Source organism: Corvus cornix, chromosome 5 (genome assembly GCF_000738735.6).
Source record: "Corvus cornix cornix isolate S_Up_H32 chromosome 5, ASM73873v5, whole genome shotgun sequence".
Classification (NCBI taxonomy): domain Eukaryota; kingdom Metazoa; phylum Chordata; class Aves; order Passeriformes; family Corvidae; genus Corvus; species Corvus cornix.
In genome coordinates, this window is record NC_046335.1 from 38521070 (window position 1) to 38548616 (window position 27547).

Genomic DNA, 27547 nt, shown 5'->3' on the forward strand with positions numbered 1-27547 from the left:
CTCTCAGCTGGGACTCAAGGGAAAGGGGCCAACCTGGTTCTGTGGAAAGATGAGCTGAGGCCCTGCTGAATTATTAAGAACACACCACAGTCATCAGCTCAGGAAGAAAGAGAAAAGCACCAGCATAGGTCACAGGTGTGGGATGGAGATTACTAGCTTCAAGAACAGAGGAGTGTAACTGAATCTGACTCATGGCCTTGGATGCTCTGTTGCCTGGATCAGTGTCACAGCAGCTTGGCACTATGATGCCTGTGCTCATTGGTTTGGTGGCCCTTTCTGGCACCATAGAGAGTCATAGAAGTCCAGCTCCACAGTACTGAGTCCTCCCCTCCTTTCAGAGGCACCTCACTTTTAGGGTAGGCCTGGAGGATCAGCAACCCCAGGTCACCCACATGGAGATGGAGGCATAGTGTTTCTTTCAGTCTAACAATTCAAATGTGTTGGCCATGTTTAAACCCCCTTTATTCATCAACATAAATGATATGCAGATTTGCAGAGGATATGATCACAAGCAGCTATAGCAGGAGGTCCATTGGAGCTTACGTGTGCACAGCTCTTGTGAAAAAACAGGTTGTCTGATTAGATGACTTACTTGCCCAAGTATGTGTGTTCACTCCAGAAATTGTGGTCCAGGTTATATGCTTGAGGCTATAGGGAGAGATAACTAGGTTGAAAATAATATACCATCTCCCAGCCATGCCTGAGATCTCTGAGATCCTGTCCAAATAAAATGGTGAATGTCTTTCTGTCCCTTTGGCCACGTGAATCTGCTCTGATGCAAGCAAAGGACAGGATGGGGTGAGGCACTGCAAAGGAAGTCTTGAAGCTGCTTCTTGTTTGGTGGCAGCTGGCATTTACTAGCACTGGCAGGTGGCTGGTGCACCTGTAGGAGATGCTGCCTCATTCAAGGGGACAATATCCCTTATCTTGAATGAGGCACCCAGTCCTGTGCCTGCAGGAACTTCTACCACACCCTCGAGGACGGATCTTGCCCTGGATTTGCTTCTTCCTCTTTCTTTAATCATAGATTAAAATAGTTTATTACTGGAGGAGGCCTGCTTCATCAGTAAACATTTGTTTCTATGTTGCCACCTTCTTATTACAAAGAATTCATGACAAGGCTGATATAAGCCAAAGCAGTATGATGAACATCCTGTAATCTGGCTCATTTTGGCTTACAGCTTTCCTGAGAGGGCCTCTGACATCATCCTCTGAACGTCTTGTTCAGCTGTAGGGTGGCACTGATCGAGCAGCACGAAGGCACAAGGGGCTCATGCCCCTTTTTTGTTACTTTGTGGATAGAGTACAGGCCATGGCGTGACTCTGTTACTCAGAGTACAGCCCTGTGGACCTCTTCAGATGTGGCATCTCAGCTCAAGTGAGGTCACAACTCAACAGTGGTTCAAGCTGTTTGAAGAGCTACTAGAGCAGGTTATGTTCCCTTTTCCCTCATTCTCACAGCTCTCTGTAACTTCTGGATCCTCTGCTTCATAAATTCAGCCATGATGGCAGAATATTAACAGGGCAAAGCCCGTCTTTCATGTAGAGCTTAACTAAACTGCTGAATAGAGTGCACCAGAGTCAGCACAGGGCATGGAAGGGAGGGGCTTCCCTGCCAGCCCTTCAGCCACTGCAGATATTGGGAGTGACTCAGTGATAACAGATAACTTCTCCTTTAAGTCTGGTCCTCTTTCTCTAGTCTTAATGCCAATTCTTTGTAGATTCTTGGGACCAAAGAAGTACAGTTTTCCCCCTGTTTTCCTCGTTCAAATATGTCAGTCCTTGAACATGAAAATAGAGCACTTCTATTTGGAGACGAGAACTTGTCACCTGAGTGTGTGTCCTTTGGTCCAGACTTACCTTGTGAATGTCTGCCCATTTTAGGCCATATTAACCTTTGAAAAGTCAATAGCTGTAAAGGCATTATAAGAAGTTCAATGGGTTTTGCCAGGTTTCCATTAGTTAAGAATCTCTGAAGAATCTGCAGTCACTGAGTATGCAATGAGCCTCTCAACACAGATTTTTCTGTGTAACTTTGATCAAAGTAAGGAAGTTTTAGGAGTGAGATTAGAGGGAGGATACAGCCAAGCAGTGAGGAAAAATGGGTAAAGCTGCTAAAATTAAAAAGCTGACAGTTATCTTCTGATAGGCTGTCAGAAAAACAGAGGAGATAATATCAGTTTCAGGTATACCTTAATACTTCATTCTTCACGTATGTGAAAGCAAGTTGCAGAATTTCCCATCTGAAAATGATTTTTTTTTTTCCCCTCACATGAAGGATGAAAAGAGGGGCTGTAATGGCCCTGCTGTTTTTTCTACCACCCTGTGTACAAGATGTTGCTGGCTGGCTGTACCCCCATCCCTCTGGGGACAGAACTGTGGTGGGGGACTGGGCAAGCTTTCCAGAGACCAGCTCCTCTGCAGACTGCCTCATGCTGCCTGGCAGCACCTTTCAGTGGGAAAAGGATTGGTTAGTTGCTTTTTCTTTGGCTTATCTAGCTCTTCGCCTCCAAACAGGAAATACCTTGGCTCCTGGAAGCAGAGGCTTACTTGCTTTTTCCACATGAATCATGAGACTGGGGGTGTTTGATCTGCTTCATGGTGGAGGGTCTCAGCTGGTTTGTCCATGAGGTGGGGCAGCTCCCTGGGTGGGCTGCTGGAGGGCTCTGGGAACAGCTGAATAAAGAGGTGTGACAGTGTCCTGGCACCCTGTAAACACAGCCAGCCTGATTTATGTTCCTCTGAACTGCACTGCTCACACATATCCTTCTAAATGGTATAGGGCAATAATGCTGCAGACCTTTAACCAGTTAGGAATGAACTGCAAGCCAAGCATTGATAATATAGAGTCTGATAGCAGTTTATGATGCCTCAGCAGGTACACCTGTTTACCACGAATACTTTTCTGTGGGAAGGAGGTGGTGCTATATCCCTAGTTAAGCCTTCCCTCGCAGTGCCATCACATCAAATACTGTAATTTTTAGCTAATATGAGCACAGATATTTTCTTTTATCCTGGAGGTTCCTTGCTCAAATAATTTCAAATTCGTGTCACTGGGATTTCTACAGAAATTTTTGAGAGAGCTGGAGAAAACCTACAGAATGCAGAACGAGAAATGTATCTGCTGAGCCCAGCTTTGGGTTGCAGTGTCATTTCCTGACCTACTGCTGTAAAATAGTGGATGAACTGCCTGATTCCACACAGCTTCTTATCTGTGCTGGGTCCAGTGCTTTAGCTGGAAAATGCCAAATATACCATCTCAATGGGAGCTAAACTCTGTAGCTGCATGCAGTTTACTGAGTATGAACTGCAGCAGGATTCAATGCATTATGTATGGATCAGCCCTCTGGAATTGCACATGCATGTAAGCTATGCCTGTAGGAAAACTGTAATTTAAAACCTCCATCTTCCCCACCTCTTGGAGCTGACTTGTGTTAAATATTAACAAACATGGTTCATCAATTCCCTGGTTCACTTGGCTTCTTTTAACAACAGATGTTATTACAACAGCTCTGCCTGCCTCCCTGCTCCTGTCAGCACATCTGATGGTGAAACTCAAGAATCTGTGGCTGTAACTCTGCCTGCAGAGCCTCGCTGCTGCCCCAGCCCTGTAGCCACCCCCAACTCTCCCCCTGGGATCACCAATGCCTTCCACCTTTGGTGCCTGTAACTAGCTTGTGCTGGGAGACACTGGTTGCAGAGAGGCTTCAGTTAAAGGAGACAGAGAAAAGGTGTGAGGGAGCCCAGAGGAACGTGAGTTCCTGCTGTCAGAGGAGGAGGTGGTGAGGATGGCCAGCAACTCCAGTGCTCTGCCCCGGGTGACTTTCCAGACGCCAGAGAAACCTGGGGAGGAATCATCACACAGGAAACTGGGCAAGTTGACCATAAAGTACAACCGCAAAGACCTACAGCGCTGGCTAGACCTGGAGGAATGGATCAATGCCCAGCTGCAGGAGCTGTACCGATGCCGGGTGAGTAGCTACGGCAAACCAGCCCCTTGCTTGTCAGGTGAATGGGTCTAGAGGCCCTGTGTGCTGGGACAGAGGTTTGCTGGCTCTGCCTCACTGGAAATAGTTCCTCATCACCAACTTTCAGCAGGTATCTCCATGCCCCCTCTGCAGCACTCTCTGACTGGTGTGTCGGCAGGCAGGGAAGCTTGCACTGATGCAATCCAGCTGGCTTTGAGTGGCTGGTGTTGCACCCACTGAGGGGGTGTAGCTATTGCTCAGCATGAGTAGCACAACCTAGAGAGATGTATAAACCCAGGATGCTTCTTGTTGCTGAACTACTTGTGGTGAGTGGCTTTGCAGTGAGCAGTATCCAAGCTAGCTGGGTTAGAGTGATCAGTGTATCCCTGTTCCTCTTTGATGCAGCAGTGAGGGTCTACCAGCTGTTGGAATGAGACACTTCAGAATGTGCTGTATCTGTAACTGCAGTGTCTGGACTCACTGCTGGCAGCAGGGAATGGAAAAAAACCTCTTTGCTCAAATGTAGAGGTCTTATGCCTTCATCTTCACCAATCCCCAGTGCAGTCTCCCTTGCCTGAGCTTCCCTTTGCACCAGTAACAGTCCCTCCCAAATTCTTCCTGCCTGCCTGAGAGCTGCCCCAGTAGGAAAGATCCAGGAGTGCCTACATCCAATACCTGAATGGTACACGTCTTTACTTCAGCTGTTGCATTTTTTCACTGGGTTAGTGACATTCAAGTTCCAGAACTGCCCAGGAATACTGAAATTTTAACCCTGTACTATACATTCTACTCATATATTGTCCTTAGATGCATGACACTTATGCTGGGTGCTTTCAGAAGCAATAGTGCTCTTCTGTGTTTGACACAATCCTTTGGACTGTGGTACAGTAAAAGATTAAAGGCTTTCTGCATTGTACATCATGATCTTAAACCCATTTAAATAGCTTGACTAAGGGTTTTGCTTTTCTCTCTAGAGCAGTGGCTGATACAGTAAGAGAACACAGCTTTCCTGACTCACAGAGCATCTCCATCAGTCCATCTTCAACAGATGACACAGATGGGTTTAACAAATTGTGTAAAACAGCTTATTTATGTCCTGGATGGGGATGGACTAAATGAACTGCCAAGCCCTCTCTGTCCTGTTCTCCGTATTTGCACCCCAGCGCAGTGTTAAGCACACTTTTGAGATACAAGGAAATAACAGCTGATGATTGCTTAGAGTCTTCCGCTCTGAGCATCAGCAGTTTCAAATTGCAATCCACAGTGGAAGTGGACATGTTAGAACAGCCCAGGAAAGGTGGGTCTTGTGCCACATTGCCATGATGGTACAGAGAAATTTTTGCCTGCCCAGGCTGATTTTCTGGGCCTGAGAGCTATAGAATGATGTCACCTCCACTGCTGAAGACCCAGACTTCAGGAACTGCTTCTGAGCCTGTCCTTATTATTGTTGTTGCTGTTGTTTTTTATTATTATAATCATTATTATCATCATTTTCTGTGAGACTGTTACCTATTTGGTATTTGTGGGAATGCACCAGATTCTCATGCGATGTTGAGAGATAAAAATAGTTCATTTCTGTTTCAATTTATGCCTTATGCAAAGAGCAGGCAGAAAACAAATATGGAGAAAAGGGTCCTTCCTTCTGCTGCAAATGCATGGCTCCTCTGAAAATGAGTATATTACTGCTTCTGTTCTGTTAATTAACTTTCTTAGATTTCCCAAACATAGCTTGTTTAGTAAAAATGACTAATCTCTTCAAGTTAGTTGTGGATTTCCAGCTGTTATCTACAGCTTATAAAATGATAGTAATAAATTCTCAGCTGTATTTTAGGCCTCTTGATAATGCATTATGAAACATTATACAGTGTACATGGGAACAGAAGGTATCAGCAGACCCAGTCAGGCAGGTGAAATGCAGTGTGTCTGCAAAGTGCTAGTGTGGTAGTCCCTGTGAGTGAAGGCTGCTCAAAAGAGTGGCAGTGACAATATTGCTTCCCAACCATGCCTGCACTGGCATTTAAGGGACTGTCCCTGGAGTTGGTAGCTCAGTTCAGAGATTCCTTTGCTTGACTGTTGAGGTTTGCCAGAGATAAGCAGGGAGAATGGCTGCTGCTTTGATGAACAGAACATCTTGCCCTTTGGAGAATTACTGGATTTTTGGCACTTTTTTTCTGAGACACACAAGAAGCACTTGGTATGACCAATAACATGACCCAAGATGGGGCTCCCCATGTGCTACTCTTACTTGCTGAAGTCGACAGAGATAGACCTTTACACTTGTAAAGGTGTCAGAAAAACAAGTCAGGTTACGTTATCACTTCTGTTTTTCAGAGAATTAAGAGCTGTTTACTGTCATCAGAGTAGCTGCCCAAAGGGGATATTTTTTTCCCTACTGCAAAATCCCAGCAGGCACAAGTGAGAAACCCAGCCATGCCCTTAAAGGAACAGATTGCCAGTGGATTGCCTGTGCTAGTATCTCTTCAGCACAACAGATTTCCCTGGTTCCTGATATATTCAGGCCAGCATAAGAGATTTGCTACAAGGAACTACATATCATAATGCTGTGCCAGGTCAGGGACTGTTAATAGGATCTCTTCAAATACATACATGTGCCACAGTAAATTACTTGTAATCACCCTGGTGTCCAGCATGTCCAGCAGGTCATCCTGCTCTCCTCTGTGCATTGTGACAAGACTATTTAGTTGCCCTGCTTCTTTGGGATTCCTTGGATTCATCAACTTCCATCACATTGTCTCTTTGTTACCTCTTACTTTGCTCCAGATGCCCTTGGCATTGCAATGTTCCTTGGTGTCTTCCAGAGATTCAAATGCCAGCAAGGTTATTTCAAACATCACCTCCTGATAAAGGGAATGCTATGATGTTTACTGTCATGAGGCTTTTTTGCAACAAAACTAAGACTCTGTGATTTTCAAGATGATTCCTTGCCTATGGAAGCCAGAACAGCATCCACACTAGGACTAAAAAGCCACAGGGATTTCGTACCATATCTCACCCTCCCAGCCTACTTAGCTTCTTAACCAGAGATAAAGTCAGACTGGATCAACACCTGTTTTCTAAACAGTCACATGAAAACTATTAATTTTAAGAAGAAACACTGTGTGGGTCACAGTGGAATATATTTAACTCTGGTTTCTTATTTATTGTTAAGTCACCTGTGTATCAAAGCTAAACAAAGGCTTTCTACTTCCTCTCTGGCATGGTACCAGTGACTGCTTGGGAGAAGTTTCTTTTTTTCCTGTAAGTATTGTCTTTATTGTTTAATGTTTTACATACACATCCATAAATGCCACAACCTGGCAATCAGGTACTGTGCTGTTCACCCAGTAACCTTATTCTGCTGATTACTATGCCAAAATATCACTAGTGTTGCATTGTGAAAGATCCATTTTGTAAGTACACTGGAAAAACACAGCCTGCTTTCCTTGTAGAGATATGTGAAGCTAAAATGTGCCTGTGATCAACTTTACAAATGTTTCCAACTAACACCCCCATGGAGTACAAGACTGTTGCTCCAGTCACTAAAACTTGGGGTCCCTCTTACATTAAAGGAGACTATCATATCCCTCTCATGTTTGTTAGAGAAAGCTGGCAAAATATTGTTAGGTCTTTCAACAGTGTAATTGTTTTTCTCTCCATTACTGCAAAAAGCCTTAGTATAAATGCAAAGTATGTGAATGCAATTAGCATAAAAGCATAAAATCTCCTTCTATTATTTAAGCCTCTCTAAGATTAAGCCTGGTGGGGTTCTGTTTGGTGAACTCTTCGTAGAGGAAGGGTGTCACAGGCTGGTGTACATGGCACTGCAGTTTGATATCCTTGAAATGGTCTTCCAGTGATGGGTGATGATCCCTGAGTGTAGTGGTTGGAAAAGATGAAGAATATGTACATCAGGATGTGTGGCTGTAGCAGACACCACAGACGGGCTGGAATCCATGCCCTCATTATAAGAAACTCCCTTTTTTGAGATGATTTATATCTTGACCTCAATTTTGCAGCATAGTTTTATTGTAACTCAGCTGCTTAGATCTTTAAAGATGGTCTCTAGAGTTCTCAGATGTTTGAAGGTTAATTAACTCTGGTGGGTTTTTTTTCTTTTTAGCTAAGGGAGGAAACAGAGGCAGCAGCTCCTGAACCACAAATTGATCTTGAAGATCTCCTGGAGGTCCCTAATGAAGAACAGAAATTAAAACTACAGGTCAGATAGAGGGATTTGGTGACTTTAAGTTAGGGACATTTTCTTCATAAAGACTAGTGGCATGTGCAGTAGAGAATAGGTGTTTGCAGTGTTGCATGCTGCTTTCTTGTGCCTTCCTTTTTGCAGGGAAGGGAGAATTAGATCAATTCATAAAAAACTAAAATGACAACTCCTTGTTTTTTCAGGAAATCCTCCATGAATGCTCCAGCCCGACAGAGGTGAGTGAAGCACGGTACATATTTACATGTATACATGTTATACTACTCTGTTACAGTGTCTTTGCTGCTGCTTGGCTGAGGAGCCAAGACACTACTGTGCTGCAGATTTGTTTAATCATAATGGGAGGTGTTTGCCACTTTATTCTGTGATTGTAAAATTACATATAAATGCACATGGATGAGCTGAAGGCAGAGCATGGAGCAAGTAAGGAACTATGCTTTACAATCAGAGGAAGTTCTTTCCATGCTTTGGACATCCTAAGCTGATCAGTCTGAGCTGCTATTTGATCCTCAGTGTAGAAAAGCCATAGACAGTTACATAGCTCACATAATTTTTTACACTGTTAACTAAATGCATTCTTAGCTTAAAACACTCTAGGATTATAAGTGACAAGAATGTAGAATGGCCCATAGGTTGTACTGGGCAGATAATTGCTGAGCAGTAGCCATGTAGGTTAGTTTTACGCAGGGCTTTTTTTTCCCCCCCATGCGAACTTTACAAGTTTTGACTTTGAATTAGACAGTTAAATCACAATTTAGTCCAGAGGACTGGAGGCAATATTGTGTGCATGCACCACGCAGGGATTGCCTTTGCTGCACTGTACATCTGTGCAAAATGGGGTCCCCATCACTGCTTCAGCCACATGCACTGCATGTGAACACTCTGCTTGCACACCATCCATCAGACTCCACGTGTTGTCAAGCTGATGTGGCTGTGCAGTGACGAACAAACAGAACATGAGATGAATGCATGACTATCACTGAAGTTAAACTGGGCTGTAGCAATCATTACAGATACTCTCCTAGCAGGAGTTTCAACAAAGCTGGCAGTATAGAAATAGTTTTCAGAGTGTCTGAATGTCAGATCTAAGGCAAGAATCCCACATTCCCAGAGTGACAACTGAAGAGAGTTTGCTCTGCGAAGTCATAAGCCATGAAAGTGTCTTGTGGACAGCACAGTACCTGCTGAATACAGATATTGTATACAGAATTGCTGCCCCATTGGCAAAAACATGTACTTTCACCCTGGGGATCTTGAATCCAGTCCCCTTGAAAGATCACAGCAACCTAAATGGAGAAAGTAGACAAGAAACTGAAAGGACTGACTGAAAAGGAATTTATGATCCTAGGCATTTACTTCCAGAGCATGTTGTGGCAACCTCTGATCACCTAAATGAGGAAGCTGGGCTTCCACACAGTACAAATGGTAACAAGCAGCAATACTTCCAGTGACCTTGCCTAATTACAAGAACATGAAGCTATGTCTTTGGGTAAGAAAGGCTGCACACTTCTTCATGGTGATGTTACTTGCCATGCAGAGGGTAAAGTTTGCACTAGTCACATTGCCTTCTGCTTGGAATAACCAGATAGGCCAGTTTAGTTCATAGTCCTTGGCTGTGTCAGCAAAGTATTCAGGGTTTATCTCCATTAACTGCTCATCTATCTGCTCTGCCTGTCCTCAACCCCTATTCAATGTTATCATTAGTCCTACGTGTTTTGCTCCACCTCTTCTCTGCCAGCCACTTCCTTGTAGAACTGGCACAGCTCCAGGATGGTTTGCAATCCACAACATGGAGCTTTACTGGCTCAACAAGAGGGACAGCTTGCTTTGCCCTAGATTGGGAGGGCAGCAGAAGTGGGCAGGAGGTTATGGTGGCAACAGGAAGCAGTGGAATCTAAAAGAGAACAATAGCATCCTGAGGTCATCTCATGGTGGGAAAAGCAGGTATCTGGGATGAAGAGGGGCAGGCTAGCTCCTGAGGAGAAAGTAAACATGGCTATTCCAAGGGGAGAGAGGGGAAGGGAAGTAGAGGAGCTTTTAGACCCTTCTCATCCCTCACAAGTTCTTCTTTCCTAAGCTAAAAGATAGATTTACTCAATATACATCAAAATTCTGTCTTCTGCTCAATGTGAGGGTGAATGTGGGAATGATGGAAACACCATAGTACTCTTTGGGCTAGTGAGTGCTGTCATTAATATGACATCCTTCTTGAACCAATTCTTATTGTAGGACTTCATTACGGAATTGCTTAGTCGATTGAGAGGTCTCCGGAGAGTCACCAATCCTCAGAAGAAATGACCTTGCTCACATGGAACACCCAGCTTTGGTTACAAGGAAACATGTATCTTCCTCACAAAAACCAGGACCAGCGACAGAACTTCTGAATATGTTTAGGACTTACTGTTATTGAGAAACATCATCAAGTTTGTGAACTTTGTACCAGTGGTTTGAAGTCTCCACTCCTTCCAGATCTACACACACAGCAGGGACCTAGACTGGACATTTTCCTGATTCTTAAAGAGTGTGTTAACCTGAGGAATAGGACAAGATGTCCCTCCTTTAGATTCTTCTAGGAAATTCCATGCTGGTCAAGGAGCACTGAATACAGTTCTCAGGAGCTCATCAAGACTTCTTTTTTTCCGTCCACTGCAAGGAAAACAAGGCATTGGTTAGCACTAATTCATCACCATGGAAAATCAGCCACTGTTAAGATGCACCTCATTTCAGTCTGGCAGGGACCCAACTGTGATGTCCTGCCTGTTACTGCTGTACCTGATGCTACAGCTTTGCACATACTTTCTAAGTCTCACTAAGCCTCTGTTTTTTATGAAGGTTGGACAGAAAATATACAGCAGGATGGAAGGAAAATTTTTGAGTGCACCTGGTCTTCTTAAGGCGAAATTTGTGAAACAGCTGCTAAGACTAATGGCTAATTTTTTTTCCTTTTTGTGGAATTTAGGACTTAAGATTTAGAAGCCTTTTCTAAAGGAACAAGGTCTGGGAATGATTTTTCTCCTAGTTTAAAGAGATGTTGGAAAAATACTTATTTTATATTAAAACAGAGAAAAACAGCCATGCACTGCCTGCTTCTGCTCTCTCTTTAGATACTAAAGAAACACTGAAGCAAAAAAAATACCTGCTCCCAACTTCCCTTCAGGGAGCATCTTGAAGCAAGTCTTTTGTAGACAGGTTGGTCTCACAAATGAGCAGGGAAGTAGGACACAGTATCTCACTGCACAAACTCTTCTGGCTACAACTAATGTTTGCCTGGAAAAACACAGAGGAAACTACATCCAGCCTCTCAGCAAGTCAGTAACCTGACACATGTGCCTAGGAAATAAGACAGCAAATGGAGGCTGATTGCTTAGGCAGAGCACTCTCACATTATGCCCTGTCCCTATGCTGATGCCTGTCTCCAAACACAAGAGATGAGTCTGAGTCACATCCACAGGGGCTCCTATGGAGCAGTACGTTCAAGGCCAGCTTTTGTGTACATCTTTTGTTTGTTTGGTAAGCCAGGGGCAGAAGGGATCAACTATGGAACCAGAGGGACGTGCAGGTTAGCTAACAAAGACAAGGATTCTTGGGCTGGACCAGTAATATCTTAAATGCATTAGTCTTTCCATCTTTATCAGTAGCAGAGTGATGACTATTATCTTGTTCTTCCCTCCTATTTTTCAGATGTCAGTGAACAAACTGTGGGTTGTGTCCTTAGAGAGGACAAAATCCAAGCTGCAGTAACAACTGTAAGGGCCTGCTTCCTTTCACATGCTGCTCTTGTATCTGACTGGAAGCTGGCAAGCCGTGGAGCTCATGTCTTGTTCTAAGGCTGCTCCAAGATGTCCTAAGCCTCACCCACTAGGCTGGAGAAATGATCTTTCTTTATCAGATCCAATATATATGTATGGTAGTCCTGGGAACATGCTTGTTGGCTTAAACAGGGGCTAGTGGGACATGCCTACCCTCTTGCAATCTCAACTTCATAAGTAAAATAACAACAAAAAAATTAAATCCAGAGCTGCAATGGTTGCAGATCTGGCACTGCTTATGGATGACACCTGCTAAGACTCATGTATCACACCCCTTGAGAAAGGGGATCAGCATATTGACAAAAAGCTCCGAGCACTGTTAAAAACAGACTAGCATCAAACAGAAGTTCAGGTGGAAGATCTAGGTGGACAGGCCATGAGCAAAGTGTCCTAGAGATGCAATTAGCTACAGCACAGTAGTATAGGAGTCCACATTACTTACATACCCTACCAACAGGCTTTGTTTTATTCTGCTGAGCTGCAACAGCACAAAGACATGACATGCTTCTCCTCTGGCCCAAAAGAAATATTTTCTTCCCCCTAGGCATTGTTCTGTATTTCCTCAATATGGAGTGATGCAAAAAGAATTTTTGTCTATGCTTTAAGGTAGACATTGTTAGAACCAAAGAAAAAGCAGGTACTGAAAACTCTGTTAGACAGAAGTTGTCTCTGTGCTTATTCTGCAAGTAGCAGGAAAGGAGTAAGCTGCAGACCCTATCATGTGCAGTTGGTTCTGACACGTAAGGAATTCTGACACATAAGGAATTCTCATAATACGTGAGAGCACTTCAACTGAGCACAGTGAGACCAGGGGAGCAAGGCAACGTGGTAGATGATTTCTCAGCTCACTGGTGCAAAAGAAAAAGCAACATAAGGCAATCAGAGCAACTTCTTTTTTGTTTAGTTCTAAAACAGTAGTAACTCATACTTGGTTTTATTTACATTTTGGGTGTTCTCACCCTAGACCACAAGGATAGATTAAAATCAATGCTTGAAAAAAATTTTTTACAAACATCTTCCAGTTAACTTTGCTGTTTCTCAGCACCACCACTAGCGTAAGTATGTAGATACTATCTAAGAATGTTGCTTTAAAGGTACTTTGCCCTCTTGATTATATCAAGATAACTCAATGTATGAAAGTTCATGTGCTTTTCTAATTTGAATTCTTGTTGAAGTGGAGCCTACATTTGATAGTTCACATACAAAACATTTTGAGAGGGAAAGAAAATCTCATTGTCCCTCGTGACTTGCTACAAAGACAAGAGCAAACAAGCTGAATCTCTTTCTGGAAGATGCCAAGCTGTCTTCTGTCCTTGAACAGCTGAATGAAGTTGATCTGGTCTGTCAGGAATTGATTACCAGTATCTTTGTTTACCAGCACCTTTTCAAAGACAAGGATAGGGAGTAAGCACACAGCTAACAGTGCACTGCCCACTTAAAGGTCATGCAGCATTCCTCTTTCACAACACAGATTCAGCTAGGTGTGCTTCCTGCAGACAGCTATCTGGATACCCCTCTGCCCCTCCTACATGTTCACTGAGGCAGCAGCTACAGTGGGAATGGCTCTTCAGGGGAAAGTGATTGGGCTACTACTAAAATGGCCCATTACATGCAGAAAGTGCAGCAGCCACAAAAATGTCCATTAGTGGTGCAGGGAAAGCAGCAGCATGTGTCTGTATGACTGAAGAGACTCTTCCATGTATGACTAAGTTCTATTTCAGGTAATGGGTTGGGTGCATTTCTGGATTCCTTGGGATGGCCCCACAGAAACCAATCTGGGAATCTAAATAAACTGCTTCCGACTGCAACCTGCTCCATCACTACTGATGTGAACAGGGCAGGGCTTACATGACAGAGGCTGCCTAACTGCAAGGGAGCTCAAAGTTTGGTTGTGGCTGATGAAGCATTCAAAATGTTGCAAGTATCACACCAACTCATATTAAGATATTAAAAAAACCAGAAGCTGTAAATCAAGAAATAAAATTACTACTAACTGCTTGGAGAAGACACAGGCTGAAGCCCAAAGCAGTGGATCAGTCTTAGGAGAGAAATAAGAACAGAGAGTTGCACCTTCCCCTGTATATGTAAAACATAAAGGATTTAACCTCAGACAGAACTGGGCTGTCTTACTATCAGACTAATCACCCATGTCAAATAGCAATGAAAAAGTGTCAGTCCTATGATAACATAAAGAAAGAGCAGCATTTTGTTTTTGTTTTTAAGACTGCAAGCTCTTCAGAGCTGTAACTTACTTAAATTTTGTGTAACACAGGGTTAATTGTGAGCTCTTGCATCAGAACAACTCAAGTAGTTTTCCCATCTACCTGTCTCAAAGAGACAGTCATTGGTGAAGCAAAGACTGCCAGGAGAAAGAAGATCTCCACAGAAGTCAGGTTTTGCCACCCCTTCCTAAGAAAAGGTTTTGATGGCACTGCTGCATACGCTTGCCATTTTTACTGTGTATTACTATTCTACATTGTTTGAATCAGGTTTCTGTTGAAGAGCCTGATCCAGAGCAGCACGTTAGCAGAAACCCACCTTCAACAGTGGTTTAATTCATTTGCTGTCCTCTGACCAGAGGTGACAGAGGTGCAGGCAAACACTGTTTCATCACTTCACCTCTGAGGCAGTGACCTTAAGCACAGGGGCAAGGCAGACAGCTGGGAGTGGCAGTGTCAAACCAGACAGGCAAGATTCATTGGAAATTCCCTGTCAAGGGCAAATCCTTTATTTTGTTGCAATTGGAATTTGCCAACCTTAGAGAGCTCTCTCAAAAGTCACATTGTTTGGAAAGAGGTCATCCTGATGGAATAACAGAGCCTGTTTACAGTAAATTTAGCTGGGTGTTCTAGGCACTTGCAAGTGCCACTTGCATCTGAATTGTTTGCCAGGAGGGATATGGACATATGCAACTGAGCTTCTCTCATAACCAGAGAATGAGCATCACACAGGTGACATTTTAACCCTACTGGGGACCAAATAATAAACAAAATCAAATCCTGCTTTCAGACTAATACACAACTGTTACAGACTGACATGTTGCTCTTACAGACCACGTGACCTTGGCACAGCCACTGCAGGCCACAGCACTGTATCAGCAGCAGATTACCTTTTTAAAGGATCCTTCCTTTCAAGTCAGTGAGCAACACTGCCCTGCATCTTTTCCAGACACGCCACAGGAACCTTTTTGATGACTTCACTATTCTTCATTTCTTTCCCTAAGCCACTTGACACTAGGACTAACATACCATTGTAAGAAAGCAACACTTTGTAAAGGGCTATAAGGCATTTTCAGGAGAGACTTTAACCACAGGCCTCTGTAAATAATTTTTATTATGCTTTGTAAGTTCTCATCACACACGTGATCACAATGCAGACATTTTTCTCAGTGCAAAGTGCTTTGCTGCCTGTTGAACCAGTGTATAAGCTGTTAGTAAAAGCAGGAGGTTATTTATCAGCCAGTCAGTACTGCCTTAAACACACATCTTTACTGCTACCCACATTGCTTTACCATCTGTATTTATGGACTTGTATCCACCTCCTCATACCAAATCCTCAATTATCCCCGAGCATGCACAGCAAACCCTGCACTTCTCAGGTATACTTGTGAAGACAAAGTCACATGCCCTCCAAGCCTCTCTCAGATTACAGCACATCCTTTAACTGTCCAAAACATCACCCGTTTTGGCTGCAAATCCACTTGGATTCTTCCCATCTGGCCGGCTCCTCTGTTTTCCCATTCTGCAGCTCCTTTTCTGCCCATGAAGAGTGTGATCACTTCTGTTTGCAAGGAAGATGATAGCGGGAGGTGCGGTGGTCCTTCAGGTCAAACTCCTCATGGCCTTCCCTAAGAAGCAAATACAAAGAGCAGTCAGAAGTAAACACCCAGGCCAAGAACCCACCCTTAGCCACTGCACAAGGTATCTCCCAGCAGCCCTTAACCAGAAACTTATCCCAAGGGTTGGCTGTGAGGACCCACCTGGTACCCATGTGGACTAACTACCTAAGATATTCGCTTGTAACAGACATTTCTGAGGTGCTTTATGGGAAGGTCTGCTCATCCTTGGCAGCTGGTTTTGAAAATGACAACAGGTCCTTCTGTTTCTCTCCCTCTTGAACAGATTCATGTAACTAATGGTTCATCTTCAGCACTATGTCTGTGATTCCAGGGACATTAGCAACTGTGCCAATAGACAAAATTACAGTCTCCTCCAGAAAACTCTGGGAAATAACTGAAAATAATGCAGTGTATTAGCAGCTGTCTTAACCACACTCAGGAGCAGGCAGTGTTGAGTAAGACACAAGCCTGCATCTGCAGCTGCTACACTCACCTGCCGGCCTGTTAAATCTGCTTTTCCTGATGTTTGCTGTCAGATACTTCGGTTTGGATGCTTTGTTTTTAATAATCTAACACTCCCAATCATATGTTTTCTTAACATTTACATATGGTTTTCCCCCACTTCATTTGTATTTCTCTACAACAGGAAACGTGAGAATATGCACAAAAGCATCTCTTATTACCCCAACCACATTTTTAGCAACCTGCTGTCTTAATGTCATCCAGCACTAATCTGAGAACCCAGCCAACTACCCAATACTTTTGAGGCATGAGAAAAGAGAAATCACACAACCTGTTAGGAAGAACTTTGTATGCAGAGGAATTAACCCTCCAAATCTGAGACATGAAAATTTTGTCAAAAATCAAGCTACACTTGTTTAAGAACCAAGACTACAGCTGCTGTAAAGTCTTGGAAAGGCCTGACTGGTGAAAAAAGATTCACATATACATATTTCAACAAAGATTTTTTTAATATGATTTAAGACTGCAAAATCTCAACCTAAGAAAAGCTTCAGGAATTTATACTATCTGATCTCCCCCTTTAAGGGAATTCAGCCCAGGTCATCCATCAATGGCATTAACAAGCCATAGGAGTCACTGAACAATGGTCTCATTTATCCCATCCCACGGATTGCAGCACATCAGCTGCTCCAGAGAACACTCAGACAATGTGCCCAAACATGCACTGAAGCATTTCTGCCTAGGACCAGTTTAGTCTCTGAAGCCTGGGACAACTACTGATCACACAAAGTATTTTTGTAACAACTAGCATTCAGCTCAAATCTGGATTCCTCAAATCTTGCCTCCTACTGCCTGTTTTTTTGCCCAATGAGAAAAACAAACAAAAGGGGCCAAGCTTACCTTTGACCCACCTCTCAGACCCAGAGGAATTGCAAGACTCACCAAAAACAGCGCTGGCAGTAGAGGTCTCCGTCACAGCCATGGCAGCGCAAAGTGGCATCTTCGTTGCAGATGCAGCACCAGGGTAACTCATCCTCATCACTATCATCTGCCCTTGCAAGAACTGGGGTGGTTGGAGTGTGGCTCTAATTCACACAGAAAACAAGAGACAGTTCAAACCCCAGCACAGACAATAAAGGACTTTAACTGTAATGCATGATGGCCACAGTGACCTGTCCCACGGTCCATAGTTTACTCCCTGTTGATCGTAAGCCTGTGACAGGAACTTGCCCAGAGCACAGGGACAGGCTCCATAAGCATCTAGATTGTTAAATGAAAACCCAAAGTAGTTGCTAGAATTTGAGTTTGTATCTATGTTGCTTGGAACGTAAACAGGTATTCAGCCTCATTTAGTGTCTGCAGTGACACCCACATTGTGTGTGCCGTGCTAAGGGCATGGAGCCCACATCTTCTGGCAGGCACTACCAACAATACCATGTGACAGACAATTCCTGCTGCAAAAGCAGGAGATCAAGCAGTTTTGCTGAAAGGGGCTGTGTAGGAAGGGAAAGCAATGCCAAGGTGGGGGCGTTGTTTTCTCCCTATTGTAGAAAGAAAACTGTGGGACAAAGGAAGTGCTTTGCCAAAAGGTCCCTACTATTCATATGTACCTGAGGCTGGGGCAAAAAGATCTTCTGAAATCATAATCTAAGTATTTCCATACAGCCAACTATGGTCTCCTTCTCCCTTACAGAGAACTCTTGTAGAACTGAAAACACACTGAATCATAGTGCCTGGACACTGGCAAAGGCAGCTTCCTGACACAGTCTTTTTCTAACATTATCTTTTACATCAGTAATCCCAGAAATGCAAGGTGTCATAGCTGAGATGGATGTTTTTGATAATGCTTATAATTATATCATTTCTGCCACTGGGAGCAGGCCTGACAGGTGCCTGTGAGTCACAGGTGCATTTAATTCCTGTAATACACATTAGAGATTGTGTATATATTTCCAGAGTAGGCCAGAATCCACTCTGAGCATAGGGTATCTTGCTACTAATTCCTTCCTCTGACATTATATGAAAACATGGGCAGTAGAATGCTATTAGAGGTTCTATTCTGCACATACTGAAAGCACTGGTAAACTTCCCATTTACTCTGGTTCAGGCTGTATGGTACTACACCGTGGCCTTGTTCACCTAATTATATATGTATATGTGCGTATAATTGTCTAGTATCCATACTGTGAGGTGTCTACCAACTTCTCCTGGTTTGCATGACGCTGTATCATTCAGCACAAAGCCAGCCTGAAAGGAATCGTATTCCAGGGAACAATTCCTTTTAAAAGTACAAGGATGATTCACAGCTGAGCTCAGAGCTGGTCAGCCTTGCAGAAGCTGCTTGGCTTGTTTGCTCTGGAGAAACTGGTTAGTTAATTTTTTTTCTGCATCAAGCGTAGGATACAGCAAACTTTTGCTGCAGAACTGTACTCTCCTGACACCCTGGAACATTCAAGATGTCAATTCAAGAGATCCTGACCAGTTCACTGACCTTTTGCTTTGCTTTCTTACTCAGGTTCTGTTGTGAGGGTCCTGGTTGGGTGGTCTGATCTGGAGGAATGTTGAATCCACTTGCTTCATCCAGGGCTGCTTCTTCTGTGAGCTGGCAACAACACAAAGCAAGAAGTCTCTTGTTTCAAACACAGCTGGGAGCCTCATTCTAGGCCCTAAACTTCCTGGGCTTGTTGCTCTCATGCAGTAATAGGAGATGACAACTCTGAATGCAGCTGGTGTTATCCAGACAGATGTAAGCTCACTCTGCACTCAGAACACTCTGTGTCCATTGTGGACAGTCTGCAGCAGCAGGGGTCTGCAGCTCACACACACTGTTTGCAGTGCAGCTATCAGACCCCCAGCATCATTCTAATCACACACATGTGACATATCAGACAAACTTAAGCTCAGGTCTGCCTGCAAGACAATTCAGAGACATTTTAGAGAGAAATGTAGGTGTAAGCTGAGCTACACAGCAAACATCTCATCATCCATGTTCTAACTGGCTGGGGGAAAACATAGAACAAGAAGTGAGGAAGTACCAGCAGAGTGGGGTTATACAGGAGACACACATAGACCATGAGAGACACCAAGCATGAATGAGGAAGACAATGTGACAGACTAAGTATTGTTGTCAATTGCCTGTCAAATAGAATGGCCCATGGGAGCTAGTATTGGAAAAGCACTAGGAAAGTAAGGAATGAAACTCTTCTCAGGAACAGAAACACATCCTTTGTGCTCACCAGGTAACACACACACTGGGCATAACCAAGAGGAAGAAAAACAAGGCCACAGCTGCCACTTCTGACCTGTTTCAGCACTCTGCGAATGGCCTCCTCCTCAGCCACTTCCTCATCACTGTCAGGGAACTTATAGGTTTCCAGAGTAACTGTAGGAGTAAGAAATGTGACTGTAACCCACACCTGCCTCAAGCCTTGTGCCCACTTAGGTACCAGAGACAATTCTTTGTGATGTGAGCTGGCTGTGGCATTCTGGCTCTAACCTTTTATGGTGCAGATTCCTCAAAAAGGACGTTACTGTTTATTTTTAATACTTGGAAGAGAGAAGGAAAAGATCCCCACCAAAACCAGAGCCTTGGTTTTAAAAGTTTGGTTAACCTCATCAGAGCATGCTAGAATTATCCCAAAGAAGGGTGCAAGACAAAGCAGTCTGACCTTTCGGTTCCAGCCTTTACCCTCAACTTAGATCTGTTACATTGATTTCATGACAAACCAACCATTACAACTTTGCAGGCAGAACCAAATCTCAGTCTGTTTCTTGCAGAACAGAGGAATTAAATGGATAAACACCCAGAAAAGAATTTATTCTGTTGTACCAATTTGATTCCTCTCTTAGCACTGTATTCTCATCTGTTACCCACCTTTCTCTGGGTCCTCGCCTTTGAGTGCTGCCAGTCTCTTGGCAACCTGTAGGATCTTTTCCTGCCTAGTGTTCTCTTCTCGCAGCTCAGCAGCAGCTTCTGCCAGAAGTTTATTCTTCTCTTCCTCTAGCTGTTTTGGGTCCAGATTTGCAGGGCAAACACAATCTTCACTTTCCCGATTGAGATCATTCAAACCTTGGCTACTAACAGCTGCAGACAGACACACAGAACACACTGGTGACTCAGCAGCAATGTTCCTTGGGCACAGAAAACATGACAAGCAGTGCTATGGGAACAGCTTGCTGCTCTCCATGAAACTGGATAACAAGGGGAAAAGGCGTGCCAGTAGGATCCCCGCTGTACATGAAGAGAAGAAAATGAATTGATCTGTGGCCTACAGTGAGATTACAGAGAAAGCACTGCAGCCAGCAAGATAATGATATGCCAGATTCTGATGTTTTGGAACAGTGCACAGGTGCATTAGGAGTAGCAACAGCTCCTCCCCAGGGATGAGTCACCTTAGAGAAACAGAGAATCTGAATAATACAAGCCTGACAAGAAGGAACCATCTCCAAGCAAAGACACCGAGACCCAGATGGCTGCTCTTGGTCGGTGTGGGGGGTCATAAGGGGAAGATATGGACAAACTGGACACTCAGCTCACCTGGAAGTCACACAGGGAGGCAGGCACATATTCCCTTCTCAGCATAGCACATATATATTAGACATAAACAGGTCTGTGGAAGCCAAAACATACCTTGAGGCTGAACTCTTGGTCTGTAATGCTCGTCAATGGCAACCTCCTCAGACAGCTGAGTTAACAGGTCATCTGTCTGCTGGACCAGGCTTCTGGTATCAGGAGGTTGGTGTACCTAAGAAACCAGGGGAGTGTGGGAAAAGGCAAATGAGAGGAAAGTGGCATACTCAAAGGAAAAGTTTGGCAACCAAGGTCACCCTAGATGGGAGCAGCATACAAAGATGCCTCCACTGATATTGAGAATCTCAGTTTACAGTTGTGGTGTAAGATTTGTAAGGGTTTCATTTTCAGAGGTGCTGAATGCACATGGCTCTAAGAGCAGTCACCCAAACAAGGCAAAGGGGTGCTGAATGTGTAGGAGTACATGCTGCTGGGTCCCTACTCCAGCTCTGCCACTACCTCCAGTGTAAACAAAGTGCCATTCTCAACAGTGCCAGCCAGCAGCCCCACAGAGACCTATGATAACAGCTGGACATGCAGCTGAAAAAGAACCACAAGGAAATGGTATCCTGGGGGACAAGATCATTTCTACAGGCTTTCAAGGCATATATCCAACTGATTCCTCTGCAACCTCAGACAAATCACACTGGGCCTCCATTTCTGGAAAATGTAACAGGATTCTGCCCAGCTGGTATACAGTAATAACTAGAAGACATAGTTAGAAGGTAGGGCTGATAAGCCTCCAACACAAACAGCTCTGAAAAACTATGACCACTCAGGTACACAAATGAGTTGAGAGTAAAAAACTTTAGCATCTTGTTGAAAATATACACACGAACTACATGTGGCATAAAGGAACATGTTGCATTCAAATTGAAGCAGTGAACTGGTAAAGGCTGGTGATTTGCTTCTGGAGCAATGACACAATCAAGAAATAGAGATTTCTGAAGGAAGCTACCTGAACACAAAAAAGCTGAAGGAGAAGGAATGGTTAACATGCTGTGACATCAGTTACTGTGTCAGCTCAGAATAAACTGCTGACTAAAGAGCTGAGGGAGCTTACAGGTCTGGGAGCTTGGGAAGGAGGATCTCTCCCCTGCAGGACAGCCAACCGGTCCTCCATTTCCTGTGTGGATGGAACAAGTCCCCGGCCATCCTCCTTCAGGGCCGCCAGCCTAGCTTCGATCTCAGCCTGAGTAGGGATGGACTCTGCAACTCACAATAATCCAAGAGAGGAGATTATTCTGTTATTGAAAACAAAAAGCTACATGTTTCTTTTCTTAAAATTGTATTTCTTTCTAGAATCAGACTCTGAACACCTGAGCAAAACCTCACCCAGCCCTGACATGAATGAGGGGTCATACTGCAGTGACTCAGAGACTACCCTGATGCTAACTGCTATCCCTTTCTTCCAAGTCCTTGCCTCCTTCACAGTTTATCTCCTAGCCATAAAGTATTACTGTGATGTCATCAGCCAATCAGCTGACTTGGGATTCTAGGGACAGGCAGAGAAGTATCATTTAGGCAGTTCAGTCCATTGGTCCCACATCTCTTAATGCAATCCTAGCCATATCAGTCTGAAACCCTCTCCTGCCACATAACAGATGAGAGGCAACGGCTGCAAGTTGTTCCAGGGGAGGTTTAGATTGGATATTAGGAAAAATTTCTTCACAGAAAGGGTTGTCAAGTACTGGAAAAGGCTGCCCAGAAAAGTGGTTGAGTCACCATTCTTGGAGGTATTCAAAAGTTGTGTAGATGTGACACTTTGGGATATGGTTTAGTGGTGGACTTGGCAGTGCTGGGTTAACAGCTGGACTAAGTGATTCTATGATAACCTGGTAACCATCTTGAAGAGTGTTCTTTTTCTTTTAGAGGCCACATATAATGTTTAAAATAGTTTATTCTCATGCAAGCACCTCAAGGCTGTCCCAGAACCTGACAGCTGTGGACTGGGATGAGAATCCTTTTCCTTTTCTGTGAGACAAGGCTGGTCAGAACATAGTCTCACAGAGGCTGGAACTGCTGTTGCCCAAGACAACGACTCACAGGAAATCTTCTTCAAAATAGTTTGGCCAAAGACTTTCATTTCATTCTACTCCAAGTGGGTTTGATACAGGTTTTTACCCCAAACTATGGAAAACAAGAAAGTGATTTTACGGGTAAGATACTGCCCCAAAACTGAGTAGTAATTGCAAGAGAAACCCCAAGAAGCAAAACGAAACTGGAACATAGATCTAAAATCATTGTAGAACTTGGCCATTGTGGCAGCAGGACTTGGATGCTCTGTGCTATTTTAAGCCTTCATTCCCCAAATATCACAGCCTCTTAAAGCCCAGTGCTTCCCTCTCCCTCCAGGTTTCTTGTTTCCCAAACAGTAGTGTTCCCACCCAAGGTATTTATGGTATTCTCTAAAACTCACTCGGTTTCCTCTCCTCCCTGAGCCTCTCCAGTCTCTCTGCAATAGCTCTATCCTCTTTTGTGAGCCCCTGGTATCTGGAGCCTGCTTGACCTGGGGGTCTTGCAGCTGCCTTCTGTTGGTCTTTCAGCTGGTTTTGTTTAGCTTCAAAAGCTGCTACACGCCTGTGACAAGGATGAAAAAAATACATGACAATTGAGAACAGGGGTTTTAACGCAGAGATAAGAAAACATCCTCTGTGAACTCAAGAGGCTGTTTGAACAATGTCAGTGCAGAAGAGAAATTAAACCGCTCTCTCCAATATCAGCACAATAAGGTACTCCTAAGAGTAAGGAAAACTTAAGGAAAACAAGAACAGCACACCTGTCACTACTTCCCAGGAGACAACATTTCACCGCAAGGTTCCTGGTTCCAAGCCAACTCTGATCAGCCACAGATAATGGCAGATAGTGGCTGTTCAGGAGTCTATTCAAAAGAGCATACCCCCCGCCCTCCCCCCCCGCATTGCTCCAAACAAACTAACAACCCAAACAGCAACACAAAAGCTCCATCCTTAACCTAATTCTGAACATGCAAATACCCATATTGCAAGCCCCAATTTTGCTGGTATCGACAGGGGAAGACCAGGGCCTGAAAGGTTTGTCTGCAGTAGAAAGAACTGCTTGGCAAGTGCAACTCACTTTTTGTAGTTTTCTGGTGGTGACCATTTTGCTGAACTGCTTTGAGATCCATCTCTGGAAAACAAAAACCATTTCTCTGAACTCAAGATACTGACAATACTTCATCATCTAGTGTCTCAGCTCAAGAGGAATCAGTAGGTGTTTCTTGACCTCTTGGTATAGCTCCTTTCTTAACCTCATTAATACTGAGAGCAATCAGCTTATGAAAGGGATTAAGATAATATAGCTGCCCAGGACAGCGGGAGCCTTCATTTCTGTCCTTTGGTCCAGTTGTTTTGCATCTGAACAGAATGAGATTTAATACGGTCACCAGTGATCCAAAGGAGGTAGGGCTGAAATACCCTTGCCTCCCACAGCCTGCACCTCCCAGTTTAGGGAGCAGGTAGGGAATATTTAGGGAAGACTCCCAGTGTAATTAGCTTCCATGCAGCAGGACACTCTGAAAGGAGCTGGGGCATGCAACAAACAGAGAATTATATAATGCACAAGCAAAATAAAGCATTACAAAAGTTATTATATAACCACCATCATAATACCAGAACACTGGAACACTGCACACCACAAAAATGTGTTGTCTTTTACTTTGCTGTGTTCAGGTTGAGAGACTAGACACTTACGTAAGGTAGTTAGCACATTTTATTTGTTATTCGGAATCACAGCTAAGGCTCATATAGTAACAACTGAATGCAACATTGTTGCAACACTTTCCAAAGTTCTAAGGCTTCAATTCTGAAAGCTTTTGCATGAAGAACAACACATGCACCTTACAGAACTGCAGCCTATGTGTATTACCTGCAGGACAGGATGCCATCCAGAAGGACCTCAACAAGCTCAAGAAGTGGGCCTTTGGGAATCTCATGAGGTTTTAAACAAGACAACGTGCCAGGCGCTGCACCTGGGTTGGAGCAACTCCTGGTATCAACACAGGCTGGGTGACAAACAGATCAAGAGCAGCCCTGCCAAAAAGGACCTGGGAGTGCTGGTGGATAGGAGGCTGGACATGACCCAGCAATGTGTGCTCACAGCCCAGAAAGCCAGCTGTGTCCTGGGCTGTATCCGAAGCAGCGTGGCCAGCAGGGCAAGGGAAGGGGTTCTGCCCCTCTGCTCCTCTCTCATGGGACCCCCCTGGAGTGCTGCATCCAGCTCTTGGGTCCTCAGCACAGAAAGGACATGGACCTGTTGGAGTGTGTCCAGAGGAGGCCACCAAATTGATTAGAGGGATGGAAAACCTCTCCTATGAGGAAAAGCTGAGAGAATTGGGATTATTCAGCCTGGAAAAGAGATGGCTCCAGGGTGACCAAACTGCAGCCTTCCAGTACCTGAAGGAAACTTCCAGGAAAGATGGAGAGGGACTTTTCTAGAAGAGCAAGTAGTGACAGGACTAGGGGCAATGGTTTTAAACTGAAAGAGAGCAGGTTTAGATTAGATATTAGAATGAAATTCTTTACTTGGTGCCTGGTGAGACACTGGAACAGGTTGCCTAGAGGAGTTGTGGATGCCCCATCTCTGGAAGTGTTCCAAGGCCAGGTTGGATGGAGCTCTGAGCAACCTGGTCTAGTGGAAGGTGTCCCTGCCCACAGCACAAGGGTTGGAAATAGATGATCTTTAAGGTCCCTTCCAACCCAGGCCATTCTATGACTCTATAATCTACCTGCAATCCAGTCAGGGACGATTGTTTTTCTGCTGTAGCTCTATAGTGCTGATATTAAAGTGATGAGAAAAAAAGACCCAGAAGAAACATCAAGAAAGGTGGCCTTGTTTTCTTAATGGCTCTGAAGTTGTGAAGGGAAATCAGAAAATTTCAAAACTGAAAAGACTAAATACTGTCTTTCACTGTTTTCAGCAGCCCATGAAAATGAAGACCTTCACTAATGAGGCTCTCCTCCTTTAGACATCTGCAGAGCCAGAAAATTCCCCCCTTGCTGGTGAAAATTCCTTGCTATAGGAGAAAAGTGAGGAAAAGAAACTAGAAAAATGCAAGAGAAAAAAGAGACAGAAGAATTGGCTGACAGAGGGATTCTGGTGTGCACCTGTGTTCTTGTGTTGCTTGTTCACATGTATAATCCTGCTGCTACTGAATTACATGCTTTGTTTTCAACAGGAAGTCTACAGGTTATGTTTGCAAATAATTCTGTTCTCTTTTAAAAGCAAAAATTTTATAGATTTTATGCTACAAAATTTTATGTCTTCAGGCCACACATAGCAGAGGCCCCTCAACAAGGAGGATTTATGTCACTGTTTGCCCACAGAAGTAATAACACTTTGAACATCTTATTGTCAGGCTACTCAATTACTACACATCTGAAAAGACTGCCAGAACTGTTAAAGGGGTGTAGATTTTTGGGCAAAACCACAGTGTGGCTTAACCTCAGCCCATCTAGTTAAGCTACCCACAGGAATTCAGTGACCATCCATGAAGATTTAAACCTTGTGCTTTCAAACTACTTTGTCACCATAGAGAACAGGCACAAATCCTGATTCTTATTTTTGGACTGTACAGCTCATATAACAACAGAGATGTCCCATCTTGAAATTCCGGGGTCCAGGTGGCATCCACGCACATATAGAAGGCAGAGCTCTCGTGCAGAAATCTGCAACACCACATGGAATGCAAACTGAAGAAAAAAACCGGGAAACTGTCTTTGGATGAAGGAACACTCCTGTCTTACCCAGTCAGTTTTCCATGGCACTGCTTGCACACCTTCTGCTGAGTGTTTCCACAGCGGGGAACAACAGCACTGAAGCTCCGGCAGCCCGAGCAGAAGGACCGTCCGCAGTTCTTGCAGCCACACTGCAGATAGGAGAGAGGGGCAGGACAGGCTTCACCACCTCGGCACCACACACCCCCCACCGCTCTGCCGGGCCGCATGCAGGCACAGTGCCCGTGCCGAGGCACACGAAAAATAATGCTGGGTTTATGCTGATTTTTTTGTGACAGAACTGTTTCACCAGCTGCTGCTGAAGATACGGAGACTTAAGAGCCTTGGAGTACCAGCACATAACTCCTGCTGGGAGCTGAGTCACCACTTCAGCCCACAGTATAACTAAGTGTGTGTGTGAATTGTCTGAGACCATGACAAAATCCTGGATTAGAGGGAAGGCATTCAATGACGACTTTTTTTTTTTTTTTTTTTTTTTTTTTGGGTCAGTTATTTCCCATATTTGAAGACATATCGGAATTAGGCACCACGAGAGCTCAGTAAGCAAGGACAACAACGCCAGGATGCTGGCCAGCAAGCGTGTCTCGGCGCCGGGCGAAGCAGTTCCCCGTTCCCTTCTCAGCCCCTCGCACTGTGGGGGAGGCACCCGCGGGACCGGCCCGCTCCTGACCCCCCGCAGCCGGACTTGCCTCTTTCTTGAAGACAGAGAACTTGCACGCGCACCCATAGCAGCGGCTATCCATGGCGCTACCGCCCCGGCCCACCCTCAGGCACGGCGCTGCACCCCCGCTATGCCAAGCTCCATGGTCTCCCCCGGTCCTGCGGCTGCCTCAGGGCCAAGGATCGGAGGCGAGCGGGGCTGTCACAAGCGGGGAGCCGCGGCGAGCACTCTCCCGTCCCCTCGACACAGGGCAGGCGGCGCATGGCC

The 27547-nt window shown here is 44.5% G+C and overlaps 2 protein-coding genes across 3 annotated transcripts; one reads left to right on the forward strand and one right to left on the reverse strand.

Moving 5' to 3' along the window:
- The first annotated feature begins 3737 nt into the window (after window positions 1-3737).
- PPP1R14D (protein phosphatase 1 regulatory inhibitor subunit 14D) lies at window positions 3738-10482 on the forward strand. The gene is made up of 4 exons (XM_010413555.4): window positions 3738-3971; window positions 8089-8184; window positions 8370-8402; window positions 10414-10482. Exons 1-4 carry the CDS (start codon window positions 3789-3791, stop codon window positions 10480-10482), a joined length of 381 nt encoding a protein of 126 aa, XP_010411857.1. The 5' UTR covers window positions 3738-3788.
- On the reverse strand, window positions 8343-27528 carry ZFYVE19 (zinc finger FYVE-type containing 19). Of its 2 annotated transcripts, XR_005602010.1 has the most exons (12): window positions 27309-27528; window positions 26629-26750; window positions 23960-24013; window positions 23283-23443; window positions 21927-22072; window positions 20924-21038; window positions 20168-20377; window positions 19596-19675; window positions 18785-18895; window positions 17236-17378; window positions 15673-15840; window positions 8343-10830 (listed from the first exon to the last, which is right to left on the reverse strand). XR_005602010.1 is itself a non-coding variant. In XM_039552695.1 (11 exons), exons 1-11 carry the CDS (start codon window positions 27360-27362, stop codon window positions 15768-15770), a joined length of 1269 nt encoding a protein of 422 aa, XP_039408629.1. In that variant the 5' UTR covers window positions 27363-27528; the 3' UTR covers window positions 15309-15767. The 2 variants fall into 2 exon arrangements, 1 of the variants encoding a protein (XP_039408629.1); XM_039552695.1 differs by lacking the exon at window positions 8343-10830 and having other exon boundaries at window positions 15309-15840.
- Window positions 27529-27547: the final 19 nt, after the last annotated feature.